At 34.0% G+C, this 13,491-nt stretch overlaps 1 protein-coding gene across 2 annotated transcripts; it reads right to left on the bottom strand.

Annotated features, from left to right (window-relative positions):
- Positions 1–5,222: 5,222 nt before the first annotated feature.
- On the bottom strand, positions 5,223–11,781 carry LOC108197873 (uncharacterized). 2 transcript variants are annotated; one of them, XM_017365606.2, is made up of 8 exons: positions 11,265–11,781; positions 10,295–10,366; positions 9,327–9,388; positions 8,963–9,128; positions 8,698–8,778; positions 8,518–8,607; positions 8,109–8,264; positions 5,223–6,034 (listed from the first exon to the last, which is right to left on the bottom strand). In XM_017365606.2, exons 1-7 carry the CDS (start codon positions 11,409–11,411, stop codon positions 8,145–8,147), a joined length of 738 nt encoding a protein of 245 aa, XP_017221095.1. In that variant the 5' UTR covers positions 11,412–11,781; the 3' UTR covers positions 5,223–6,034; positions 8,109–8,144. The 2 variants fall into 2 exon arrangements, with proteins under 2 accessions (XP_017221095.1, XP_017221094.1); XM_017365605.2 differs by lacking the exon at positions 5,223–6,034 and having other exon boundaries at positions 8,052–8,264; positions 11,265–11,780.
- Between the last annotated feature and the right edge of the window lie 1,710 nt (positions 11,782–13,491).

The following is a 13,491-nucleotide window of genomic DNA, read 5'->3' as shown; positions in this document are numbered from 1 at the left end:
AGTTCAATAAGAAGAATCTGATTAGAAGAAATAAAGGTTTGGAACAGCAATCTTGAGAAGCTAAGCATCAATTTATAATGGCCGTAATCATTTATATTGCTTTTCTTTTCTAGCAAATACAAAAATATTAGGCTCTTAACACTAAATCCTTAATAATCGTACTCCTTAACTTGACCATCTTTACGTGTTAATGGTTGCAAGGACCTGTCAGTTACAAGTGCCAGGGTGTCCTAGTGGTATCCCCCTTCTTAGCGGGAGGTTTTGGCTTTGAGACTTATATGGTATGCAAGAACATGAAATGTATACGAGAAAAGAGAGCCTAAATTACATCTAATTATGTCTTTATACGAGAAAAGAGAGCCTAAATTACATATATGTTGTCGAGTATTTTCAAGAGTATCGTTCGCAGGGAAGAACTGATATCAATACTAATTTCAAATCTCTTATCTCTTGCAATTCAGAAGTGTGGAGAAGAATTTGGTGATGTATGGTTATCAACTAATTAATATAATAAATAAATAAACTATATAATAAATATGAGAGAAAACAACCCAAGAATTAGAGTTCTTCAATGGCTATCATGAATGTCTAATTTGTGTCTCTTGATTGCTAAAAACAATCCTTCAAATATATATAAAATCCTCTCCCAAGGTAGATTATAATGCCTACAATTATCCATTAAAAGCCACTACTTGTAAACTATTAAGAACCAAGGATTTTATGTCTCACAATTCTCATATCAATCTCCCGATCTAATACTCAAATTGTGTCCATCATATCATGTACTAGAATTATAACTCCTCTCCCGATTCGTTATAACTCCTAGAGATTCAATCACAAGTTAGCTACTCCTGTAATTGTATAAAGCGCTCAATGACAGATTAACAAATCAAGAGAAAACACAATCCAACTAAACAAACATAATAAGCCAAAGAATACTACCTAACTCTTGGATTAAGGAATTAGCTACTCATGATAAGATGAAACAAATATGTATTTATACCACAGACCATGAGTGTAAGAATATAAGTACGAAGAATACAACTTGACGAAAGTGCTTGAAGTCCGGATGAATCCCTTCACTCCTTCTTCCAATATCTCTCACAAGTGTTTCTCTCCCTTTTTTCTCTAAAAGGCTATCTCTATATTATTCTATATGATACAAAGTTAGTTGTTTCTAATCTCTATCAAAACCCTAATATATATATAAGAGTTTTCTTAATTTACAAGAAAATAAAATAATATCCTAAAACGGGTTGGATTCTGATGCTGAAATTCGTAGGATTCTGTTCAGGCCTGATTCTGGGCTGATACAGTTGGATTTTGACATCTGGACCACCTTAAACTTGTAGAGAATTTCAATATCTTCGCGTGGGCTGTTGAATCGCCCAATTCTGACATCCAGAACTCAAGTTACGGCCCAAACAAGATTTGCTTCGCTGGCTATCCATAAAGTCCGAATTTCCATCTGATTAAGCCCAAATAAGCTTGATTTAATCCAACTTTAGGAATATTTATTTTCCTGAAATTAAACACTTAAAATCAATTAGTAACATCCCGATTATTTACAAAATACTAAAAATTATGGGAATAAAATCATATAAAAACATATATAAATATATGCTCTATCAAATATCCCCACACTTAGTCTTTTGCACGTCCTCGGGCAAATAAAATAAATAAAACTAACACCTAATAGATATATACCACTTCCGTAGGTGATCACGGTTGCATTTGGCATATGCAACAAGCCCTTTAAACCCCTAGGCAGCCCTAGTGGACGAGTAAGGTCTCGTGAGGGCCTATAGCGAATGTACCCACAAAATTCATCTAGCTCATGTAATAATAATATAGATGACCACAAGAACACAAGAATGGAATGCAACTACATGAATTAATGCACTAATAAATGAAAATGTATGGATCCCAATAATAATAGAGTATTCCAAGTTAGTGATAACCATCAGAATATGCAACAAGTTTAGACACATCAAGCTCACACCGCAATAAAACCACTGAGTGAATACAAGTACAGAGTGTGCGTGTGTGCTTAGCTTAACAACATGCTCTTCTCTGAATTAAGAACAGAGACACACAAGTTTCAACATGACTAGTCATGCGAGTTAATAGCTCCCAACTTGATTACTAGAATAAATCTTAAACACTTCGTTACTTAGCACTAGCTATCATTCAAGTTTACAAGGGATTTCCATGTCTTCTTTTTATTTCTATAATACTACTATATATAATTTTTTATTCTTTTTTTTTCCACATGCCTGGTCTAAGGTCGGGACGCTCCTCAGGGTAAGTGAGTTACGACCACCAACAGACTTCACAAGCTCTTTTTTTTCTTTTTTTTTTTTAAAGTCAAGTAATTCTCCAGTAATCAAGGATAATGAAAAGTCACCAAGAAAATTATATTTCTAGTACAATTGCACTTAATACCAGCACAAGTACATGGATCGTCCCTTTCATTTTTGACACTCATTGATCTCAAAGGAGTGCTTGATACTTTATTGATTTTTTCTTTTTTTTTCTCTTTTTTTTTTGAAGAAAACATTTACACCCCACAATCACCTCAAACTCAAGCATTTACGTACTAAGCTCAAAAGGGAATAGTCAAAATTCTAATCATCAACAAGCGGCTACCCCTCAAGAAGCAAGTATATCTAAGTCTCAATTCAATATTTAAGAGCAAAATAAGCTTGTGTCAATAAATAAGCTCTGTACTAGTGACACCACACATGTAACATCGCTAATATGTGATCATAGCAAGAATTAATCAAAAACAAGCTGCACATAGTATCATCATAGGTTACTAACTTGGACTATTACATGGGATCATGATATGCTATGATATGCAATGAAACTAACATGTTATGCAACTATATGAACTAATGTATGCAATGTATGAGTGTTTATCCTAGCATGGTATGATCATCTAACTATTTTACAAGGCTAGAATTATTTTTAATTTTTAAATTTATAACTTTTTTTTTAATTAATAACATACCACATTATTGAGAACACATCCCCACACTTAAATGAGTCAATGTCCTCAATGACACACTAATACTCCTCCTATAAATAAAAGAAAAGTAAGAATACTCCCCTATGCATACGCATGAAGTGCCGTTTGAGAAATAAGCGAAGTGTGTTGCCTCCAAGTCGATGCACCGCGGGCACCTTAACCATGCCCATGGTGCAAATCATTCTGCCCGGACTTCATAAACTGATCTTCTGGACCTTAAAATCCGATCTCCACCGTTCAGAATTTAGATATTAGTGTAAGGAAGATGCTGTCCAAAATTCAGGACGATCCGACCGTTGGAACTCCGGGAAACGCAAAAACAATGCAGCTGATGCAACCAGAAAAATTGCTGCGAATTTTTTTATTTTTGCACCTGTAACAACCACTTCAAACAAACACATCAAGGTAACTTGTGGGAGTAAAAACAAATCAAAATCTACCTAATATTATAATCATGGGTTGCTGATGTACATATACATGCCACGAGTGCAGATGCCACGAGGGCAGAAGGTTCTAGAATAAGTCAGTTAGAGTAGTGGCTGTTAGTTTGTTAGAATTACAGCTGTATAACAGCTGTGCTGTATCTCAACTTGTATATAAGCATAGGCATAGCTCTCAGTTTACCACTACTTCTCTCTAGAATAGAATCTGTAAATACATATTCTCTCAGCTTGTATATACACTTTCTTGTTCATCAATGGAGTTTATTGTTTTCTCTGCACATATCTCTCAGCTATGTGTGTTTGTGTCAGTTGCCTCCCAAGAAGCGCTTGTTTATTGTCATTAGCTCGACTTATTCACAAACAAGTAGCAAAACTAATGTGGTGAAAAAGCAAATAAATGCACATACCTACGAATCAATAATATGATTATGATGTGCAAATATATCATTGATCCACAAACATATAGGAAAATTTGTATGGACCACACTTGCTCAAGAGACCTCGAAAAATCAAAGTAGCTAGAAAAGTCGTCAGAATAATCATCATAAGTATGACTCATAAACTCCACCCAAATTGGATCCTTATATCCTAAAGCAAAATCATCAATTAGCACATCCTTCTCAATTAGAATTGGATACTCATCAATTTTTATCTCGTCTACCAATTCATTAAGCACAACATTATCTACTAAATCTGGCAGAATTTCAGTTGTATCCAATTTTTCATTATCAAGCACGGGACAATTATCATCTAAGCAAGTAGATTCATAAGACACAAAATTTTCATCAATTGCTAAATAAGTATCATGACAAAGTGGGAAGTCGACACAAGGAGGAATCCTAAAACAACCATTATGCATCACAAGTTGAACGTCCATAATAAACGTATTTCTTTTAGCATTCTCCTCGTACCAACTTATCGAATCTTGACATATTATATCAGTCTTATTAGCAACCTCAAATTTTGGTTGATCAATATGTGCAAAAAATCCCATAGACATTAAAGAAGAATTGTAATGAATTAAGCTTCTATCAACATCATAACATGGGTAAGGATCATAACATTGATTTTCAGATGCATAAAAACAATCAATGTTAGGTGGGTATGGAGGGTAATATGAGTTGCAACAATCAAACGAGTTCACCTGATACGCATTAAAATCCTGAAAAGAATTATAATCTAGATATCGTTCTTGATCATTGTAGAAATTCTGAGCATTATTCCAACCAAAATTGTAATCCATGTCGTCTCTTTAGCTCACAACTTTTTTGGTGTCAACCTCTAAGAACCTGTAGACACACCAAAAACCAAAAAAAGAAGGAAAAATAATAATATACAACAATAAAATCTAAACCACAAGAAACAATTAACCGAAAATCAGTATTGCTGCCTTCCCCGGCAGCGGCGCCAATTTGTTGTCGAGTATTTTCAAGAGTATCGTTCGCAGGGAAGAACTGATATCAATACTAATTTCAAATCTCTTATCTCTTGCAATTCAGAAGTGTGGAGAAGAATTTGGTGATGTATGGTTATCAACTAATTAATATAATAAATAAATAAACTATATAATAAATATGAGAGAAAACAACCCAAGAATTAGAGTTCTTCAATGGCTATCATGAATGTCTAATTTGTGTCTCTTGATTGCTAAAAACAATCCTTCAAATATATATAAAATCCTCTCCCAAGGTAGATTATAATGCCTACAATTATCCATTAAAAGCCACTACTTGTAAACTATTAAGAACCAAGGATTTTATGTCTCACAATTCTCATATCAATCTCCCGATCTAATACTCAAATTGTGTCCATCATATCATGTACTAGAATTATAACTCCTCTCCCGATTCGTTATAACTCCTAGAGATTCAATCACAAGTTAGCTACTCCTGTAATTGTATAAAGCGCTCAATGACAGATTAACAAATCAAGAGAAAACACAATCCAACTAAACAAACATAATAAGCCAAAGAATACTACCTAACTCTTGGATTAAGGAATTAGCTACTCATGATAAGATGAAACAAATATGTATTTATACCACAGACCATGAGTGTAAGAATATAAGTACGAAGAATACAACTTGACGAAAGTGCTTGAAGTCCGGATGAATCCCTTCACTCCTTCTTCCAATATCTCTCACAAGTGTTTCTCTCCCTTTTTTCTCTAAAAGGCTATCTCTATATTATTCTATATGATACAAAGTTAGTTGTTTCTAATCTCTATCAAAACCCTAATATATATATAAGAGTTTTCTTAATTTACAAGAAAATAAAATAATATCCTAAAACGGGTTGGATTCTGATGCTGAAATTCGTAGGATTCTGTTCAGGCCTGATTCTGGGCTGATACAGTTGGATTTTGACATCTGGACCACCTTAAACTTGTAGAGAATTTCAATATCTTCGCGTGGGCTGTTGAATCGCCCAATTCTGACATCCAGAACTCAAGTTACGGCCCAAACAAGATTTGCTTCGCTGGCTATCCATAAAGTCCGAATTTCCATCTGATTAAGCCCAAATAAGCTTGATTTAATCCAACTTTAGGAATATTTATTTTCCTGAAATTAAACACTTAAAATCAATTAGTAACATCCCGATTATTTACAAAATACTAAAAATTATGGGAATAAAATCATATAAAAACATATATAAATATATGCTCTATCAATATACGTATGTTTTTATATGAGAAAGAAAGCTGAAATTCAAATGTCTTTTCCACGGTGCAAGCACTAACATTCGTTGATAAATTTATTTAAAAAAAAAAAAAGTGAAGTTATGAATTATGATACTGGTATTATGCAAAATACTGGTATTACTTAGTTATGAAGAAACTGGTTCCGGAGAGAATGAGAGAATTCAAGCATGCAAAGATGGTCTTAGGTCTTAAAGAAGCAAGGATTGGCATAGTACTGAAGAATACAAAACTGTTATAATAAACATTAAACAATAGCTTTATGCCAACTGAAGATCTCACTTTAGGATTCCAACCTCTTGCTTCTATGCAGAAAAGGAAAACAGATCAGTCTTGGTGCCAATGGTGCTAAATGTGCAATTGTACATCTTTATGCTTTTCTTTGCTAATTTCTTTAGGCATAATCTATAGTTTTCACCAGTAAATTATCGGGATAGTATTAATTTAAAATATTCCAATATCTGTAAGTAATTATAACATTGCCACATATTATAAATCAAATGCAACTTGGCACATAAAGTTGAGGTTATGCTGTACTAACTTGCAAGATGGTGAAGATTAGTTAGGAAGAATTGGTGAACTGGTCATGGTCCAAGCAATGGATAAGTAATGTCAGATTATTGATTCATTTTAAGTTGATGGTGGTTTGCTTTGTTTCCTTTATATAAAGTAAAGGAAGTGACTGAGTATTGCTTTTCTGTTTTTCCATCCCCAGCATCTGGATTTCCAGCATTTTTCAGATGTAAATTTTCAGATCCTTTGCCTATTCTACTTTTACATGGGTAACTTAACTAGCTCCTTCATTTTCTAAACAGGGTTTTTGAAAGAATCCCTATCAATATACTCATACCAAGGGAGAGGGTGTCATTCTTAATTGCAGAGCATCGAGGTCGATTACTCTACATTTTCTTTCATCCAACATTTCTTGTATTACATTTACAGTTGGTTGCAGTTAGACTTAGATTCGCATATTACCTCTCCAGCATCTTTATAAAATCAAGAAAAAGATGGAACAGCTAATTGTTCTGAGGGATAATTCATGGCATTTAGCTTTGGTAGTCTTTAGATCACCAAAGCTCGGTCTTAAAGTAGTGTTGGCTTTTATTTCTTAAAGACAAACATGAGGGGACACGGGGGTCCATCTTGGTCACAGTTTAGTTTTGAATATATGATGAGACTACATTCTTAGATATTAAGTTCTTGCTCAACCCTATATCACCGCATAATGAGATCTCATATTGTTGATGTTATAAGTTCAGAGTACAAGTCCTTGAGTTTTTATATGTACAGCAATGTTCTGTATGCAGTATACTCCAAGTCCTACGTTTAACAGTGACTTTAAGGTCTTACATATAACGAAACTGTTGATCAATATTATGCAGAAATGCGACACATTTCAGACATGGGCGGGTCACTACAATCAGAATGTCCCCATAATACTTGTTCTTAAAGGAAATATACCACACTTTAGGATGAGTCCAAATATACAACAATACCTTACATGTATGTAGTAAAAGCTAAAAGTGCATAGAATGTAATGAGACCCAAAGAACAACAAAGAGAGTTTAGAGATAGAGAGAAGATAACATAATTGCAAATCTTGTTTTCAAGTATGAAACTGTATATCCTGTAATCAGGAATGAATATTCACTAAATTAACCATATGAAATTATCTAAGATTAGGTAAACTTGGGTATGGTTACTCTCTGAGAACATTATCATGACCTCTAGTTTCCGTCTCATTTTTTTCGCTCTAAATACCATCTCTTTTTATGAAAATGGTTTTCTGTATCTTGCCTTCCCTCTGATTTTAGTTTTATAAGTTCTTGCTCCTTTCTCAAATTTCTAACTCGTCTCATGTACCAAAAAACCAGAAGAAGTGCAGAACAATATATACATCAATTTATGAAATCATTAAACGTCCACACAACATATACCATGTACATATAATATGGCAGAACCTTCTAGACAGTTCAAACATGTTCTTGCGGAGGAGTTGTACTATGTGCCGACGGTAATGTACAGTGTAGAATCCTGACTTGTCCCGTCTGTAACGCAATTGCAAACTGCGTAGCTGCCACAGCTGCAGCCTCCTGTTCAGAAATTTTCTAGATAATTCAAGATTCTTAACTTTAAGAGATCATGCTTTTAAATTGTAAACATATAGAAAGTGCACAAGTATCAGTTACATGTAAAGATCACACAAATAACTTGTAGAAAAAAAAATACACATATCAATGATCGTGATTTGCAAGATACTGACGGACATAAAACATTTAAACTGGTGACGGGTAGAGGAATGGCGGCATTAAGTCCAAACAATAGAGGCGGAGACCAGACAACTACCTGTTTTTGCCTTCGATGGTGCAAGAGACTGATCCCCCAGGCAATAACGTAGCAGGGTAAAATGAAACCAATGGTTCGCAGCATAATTAACTGTAAATATCAATACATTACTACAACCATTAGAATCACTTCAGTAATAATGGAAGATGCTGATTCTGTAGCTATCGAAAGCGTACTTACAGTGAAAAAAGTAGCCCCGTTATCCTCTTCTTCATAATCACTTAGGACAAACGCATGGCGGAATAGCAAGAGAGCCATTAACTGATACAGTCACTTAGCAAGATTAGAAGCTATCATACAAAAAATCATAGGCCAAACAACAAAATCATTAAGAAAATCTAAAAAGAACAATTGAAAGGACAAAGGTAGTTCAAGTGGAGTGTCAGATTTGCTCCTGAAAGTTCTCACAGATATATCTGAAAGTTCTGTAATCATAATGGCTTACAACAAGAGCAACAGCACGGAAAAATGCAGCTCCAGTGTCATTTACTAAATCAGAATCATCCTCCTCCTCATCATCATCATCATCACCATCCAATTCTCCTTCAGGAATTGCCATTAAGCGAAAATCGTGCATATCCAAAGGTGTGCCAGAAATTTGCCATCCTCCCCTGCTCACACATCACACATGTAAAGCACAACATAATTTTATTGAGCTACTGTAACAGCCCGAATTTTCGGACTATTACTTCTAGATAATAGTCTAAACATTCTGGCTGTTACAGCTAAAATGCTGAGTTTCTTTAGATGTAATCTACATATTTTTTTGTTTTGGTTCCAGGGAAAACTAATGAATACATAAGAATTACCCTATATCTATAGTAGTTGCTTCGAACTGACTAGGAGGAGCAGTATAACCAGGCTGGTATGGCTGCACAATAATAGCATAAAAAACATTATTATCCAAAAGACAACATACTGCTATTTGACCATTTTCTGCTACTAGCATAAAAGGTGCAATAAGAAGGAGATATTCTACACACATTATAAAATCTACTTAACATAAATGTAAATGAAAACAAATACAACCAACCTATGAACAAAACTGGATGGTTAGCTACAACTTTATGTGTAAAAGCCTAGAAGATGGAGAACGAAGCAAGCAATATTTAAATAAAAACTTTTAGAGGAAATGGAAAATTCACATGCCTTAGCTGTAGTATTAGAATTAGACGGAATCAGAATAAGCTGCAACAGTAGTGATTTTGATACCAAGTTAACAAAATTATGCCTTAAGAAAACTCATAGATAGTTTATTACAGTCTACTTATCATAATCTGAATGATAATGTAACATGTTGCAGTAATAGGAATTAGCTTAGTCGGCTCAAGGTTCAACATAAACAAAACTAGATTTGAAGAAGCTTGTGTAAAATACCATTCTCATGGAAGGGGAAAAATTCGGTGTGCATGAAAGAAAAGCAGACAGAAGGGTAGCTACATGTTTGAAGTACATAGTGGTATTTACAATAAAGACTCGATATTATTAATTGGCCAAGTCAAGATTAGACAGGAAGGACGGTCTTATCCTGTTTCTTGCTGATGATAGTCCTCATGGCATAACCTTCAACCTTAACTACTTTAATGCAATTATGTATATATGGTGTCTAGTCTGATGCCTTGACCAATTTCCATCACCTCTATGTGCTAAGAATGCTTATAGTACTTTCTGGGACAAGGGGAGTGTGGTTCCTATCTTTATGTTTTTACAAGATCCACCATTATATCTATCCTACTGCAAGAATGAATCAAAATACTTTCACCCATAACAGGCCTACCTGATGACAGATCTCACAACTTATATCTCCTTTTTCATTGCACCATTGCTGGACACACTTCCTGTGTGCATACTGCATAACCATCATGCAATGTAGTGAGTGAAGTTAATTTACCAGGACAAAAGAAAAAGCAACATAAGGAAATCACATTGTAATTTGGTATTTATTATTTTGTAATAATGAAAATAAGTTATAGGAGAAATCACATTGTGAAAATAAGTTATAGGAGAAATCACATTGTAATTTGGTATTTATTATGTTGTAACAATGAAAATAAGTCATAGGAGATCCGAATAATGGTCTTGTTTGTTTCAATTTAGTTTGACTATATCAATGCTGCTACGAAATTACTATAGAAGTAGTGGTGGTATATTACGATTGTCTCATCTTATGAAGCTAAAAAGTTTCAAGGGATGTCAACTTTCTTTAGGTCTAAAATATGCAAAACACCAGAAATTGGTCAGGTGCAAACTGTATTCACATCATGAAAACCAAACGCAATTCAAACTTTCTTCCTCAGGAAGTGTGAGTTTGTAACAAGATCTGTTGAAGTTCAAATTCCATGGGAGCATTGAAACACGCGTGGAACTAAACAAGGCCAGAATTGTTCAATAATTTAATGGAGGCGAATCAAGTAATTGCATGAATAATCATTTTTCAACTTCCTGAAATTTTTAGAAAATTATCAACGGCATAAAATTGGAGTTATTTGGCTAATTAAATTTAACACTATTCAATAAGACTATAAGAGACTACCTACATTTCTCAGTTCTCACGCTCCGGCCCTCAAACAAAAAAAATCAAATACATCGAAAAACACATAACTGAAAAACTGAACAATTGTTTATAAACAAAACACTTTCCCGGAAAACATTTTCAGGCAAACAAACAAAGCTAAGTGTACATATACTTATAAGGGTCCTGGTCCTCGACAATCGTATAACATTAAGAGTAGCGGGGGGTGTTTTACCATAAGAGTGCCTCTGCAAGAACAGGGTGCCTCCATATTGCTAATCGAATCATCGTCCTGGCAAATGCGACACTCGCCCCAGTTTGCTCTTTCATTCCACCCAAATTGCACCAGCTCCTCAACATCAACAACCGAATTATCCGCCATTATTTTGACTTATGAGTGAAAAGTAGCGAGATGATTGTGAGTAATAAAAAGAAGCGTGAGTTTTGGAGATGTATGTGAGACAAGTTCCCTCAATTTCGCCTCCAAGATTCGTCTTATTTGTGCAATAATGTAGCCGTTGTTGCGTACTGTATTTATTTGTAGATACATACACGTGTGTTTAGATAGATTGGTTACTGTATAATTGGATTCGCCGAGGATTCTTCGATTCTTGCCAAGTTGCGGTTTTATCGAGGTTTTTACATTGGTCGACTCTGGTTTAAGTGTGGTGTTTATAGTAAGATTCATGCGGTTCTCATCGAGTGGTGTATACTTCTGACACTTTAATTTATGCAGCAACGGTCATGTCGTAGAATGGCTGGTTTAATTACTCCCTCCGTCCCACAATACATGTCTCTTTTGAAAAAATTACGCATATTAAGAAAGCATTGATTAGATAAAATTTTCTCACCTCTACCCCTAATAAATGCATGAATGTAGATTCTTATTCAACCTCCATTAATTGTTATACAACTTTCAAGAAGGGTAATTTTGAAATATTTGCAATATATTTGCATTGGAAACTAAAAGTAGACATGTATTGTGGGACAAAAATTTTTTCCAAAAGAGACATGTATTGTGGGACGGAGGGAGTAACATCATCTCACATATTTATCTGCTACTCGGTGCTCGTTGGTTGCCTCTCCAATATTCAGAAATTTCAGCTTCCTGCTTGGCAGAAATAAGGGTAAAATAGCTAATAAGTGAAACCAAATAAAAATTGAACCAATATATTATAATTACCGTTTGATTTTAATTTTTTTAAACCGAAATTGAACCGAATGAAATTAATTATACACATATAATAAATTATACATATATAATATTATAATTTTGATCAATTTGAGCAGCACAATACCAAACTTCAGGGAATTTGAACAACACAGTACCAAATTATACCACATATATACACCAATGGGTAACTGAACTCTGAAATGCCTCAATTCTGCCTTTAAAAAAAACATAACGGAACCGAAAGAGGCCCATGATAAGCTGTGATGCAGCCCAATCAAAAGGGAAACAAACCCCACCAGAAATTAAAACAGATCTATCCATAACCTGCGTCCACTGCCCCTTGCCAAGCACACAGAACAAATATAAAAATTGCTGCGGGGCATCCATAATTTTGTCAACGAAAGGTTTAATTTTAATTATTAAAAGAAATTGTTGTCGACATCCCCAATAAAGTGTGAGAGATGCAAAGAATCATCACTAAATATTTTATTGTTTACATACATATTTGACTTCATTAAATAATATATTATTCATTTAAAACTATCATCTGATCCTTAAAATTCTAAAGAACTTATTTATTTAAATATTTTATCTGAAAGCATTTTGCTGGATTATTTTATTTTCATTTGATAATCGAACTTGTATTAATAATAATTTTTTTGGGAGCAACTAAAACAATTAAAATTGAACTACTCTTGAACAAGATGATGTGATGATCAAATTGATTACTAAAAAATTCTTTTGATTTTATATTTGATAGCGATTGTCACTGATAATTAAAATTGAAATATCAGGATAAATAAAGGAGTATTAAACATTTATATCGAAAGGAAAAAACAAACATTGAAGGGGAAACTACGGTTGAATTCTTATGCGTAGTCTTTACTTCACAGATTGTTGTCAAATTGTCGTGTGACATGGTCCGAAGAGCCTTGATACCCGCCATTGTTTATCTGTTTAACGTTTTGTCTATTATCATGACTCACATTATTATATGCATAGACATTACACCTCACAAGATCATTTGGATTTGGTAGTAATTTTACTTTTTTCTGCAGTTTAAAAAGTATTGGTATCGTTCCAAAAAAAAAAAAAAAAGTCTTGGTATTATCTCAATTTTTTGGTTTTTAATTTTATACGAGGTAGGATCTAGATAGACGGCATTTATGTTTGACTTTTCTAAAGTTAGTTGAAGGTGCTTCGTATGTTTCAAATGGTCCAAGTAATCCATATTTAAAAGGAAAGGAAGGCAAGAGAAAAAGTCCATCAACTTACATAAAATAAAATA

Source organism: Daucus carota, chromosome 8 (assembly GCF_001625215.2).
Source record: "Daucus carota subsp. sativus chromosome 8, DH1 v3.0, whole genome shotgun sequence".
Classification (NCBI taxonomy): domain Eukaryota; kingdom Viridiplantae; phylum Streptophyta; class Magnoliopsida; order Apiales; family Apiaceae; genus Daucus; species Daucus carota.
The sequence above is the reverse complement of the archived record's forward strand: the minus strand, read 5'-3'. Positions and strand labels throughout refer to the sequence as shown.

Coding starts and splice junctions, on each gene's coding strand:
- LOC108197873 (XM_017365606.2), bottom strand. CDS start 11,411: ATGGCGGATAATTCGGTTGTTGATGTTGAGGAGCTGGTGCAATTTGGG. Junction 10,367..11,264: donor CTTGCAGAGGCACTCTTATG/GTAAAACACCCC, acceptor ATGGTTATGCAG/TATGCACACAGGAAGTGTGT. Junction 8,608..8,697: donor ACGGGGCTACTTTTTTCACT/GTAAGTACGCTT, acceptor TGATATTTACAG/TTAATTATGCTGCGAACCAT.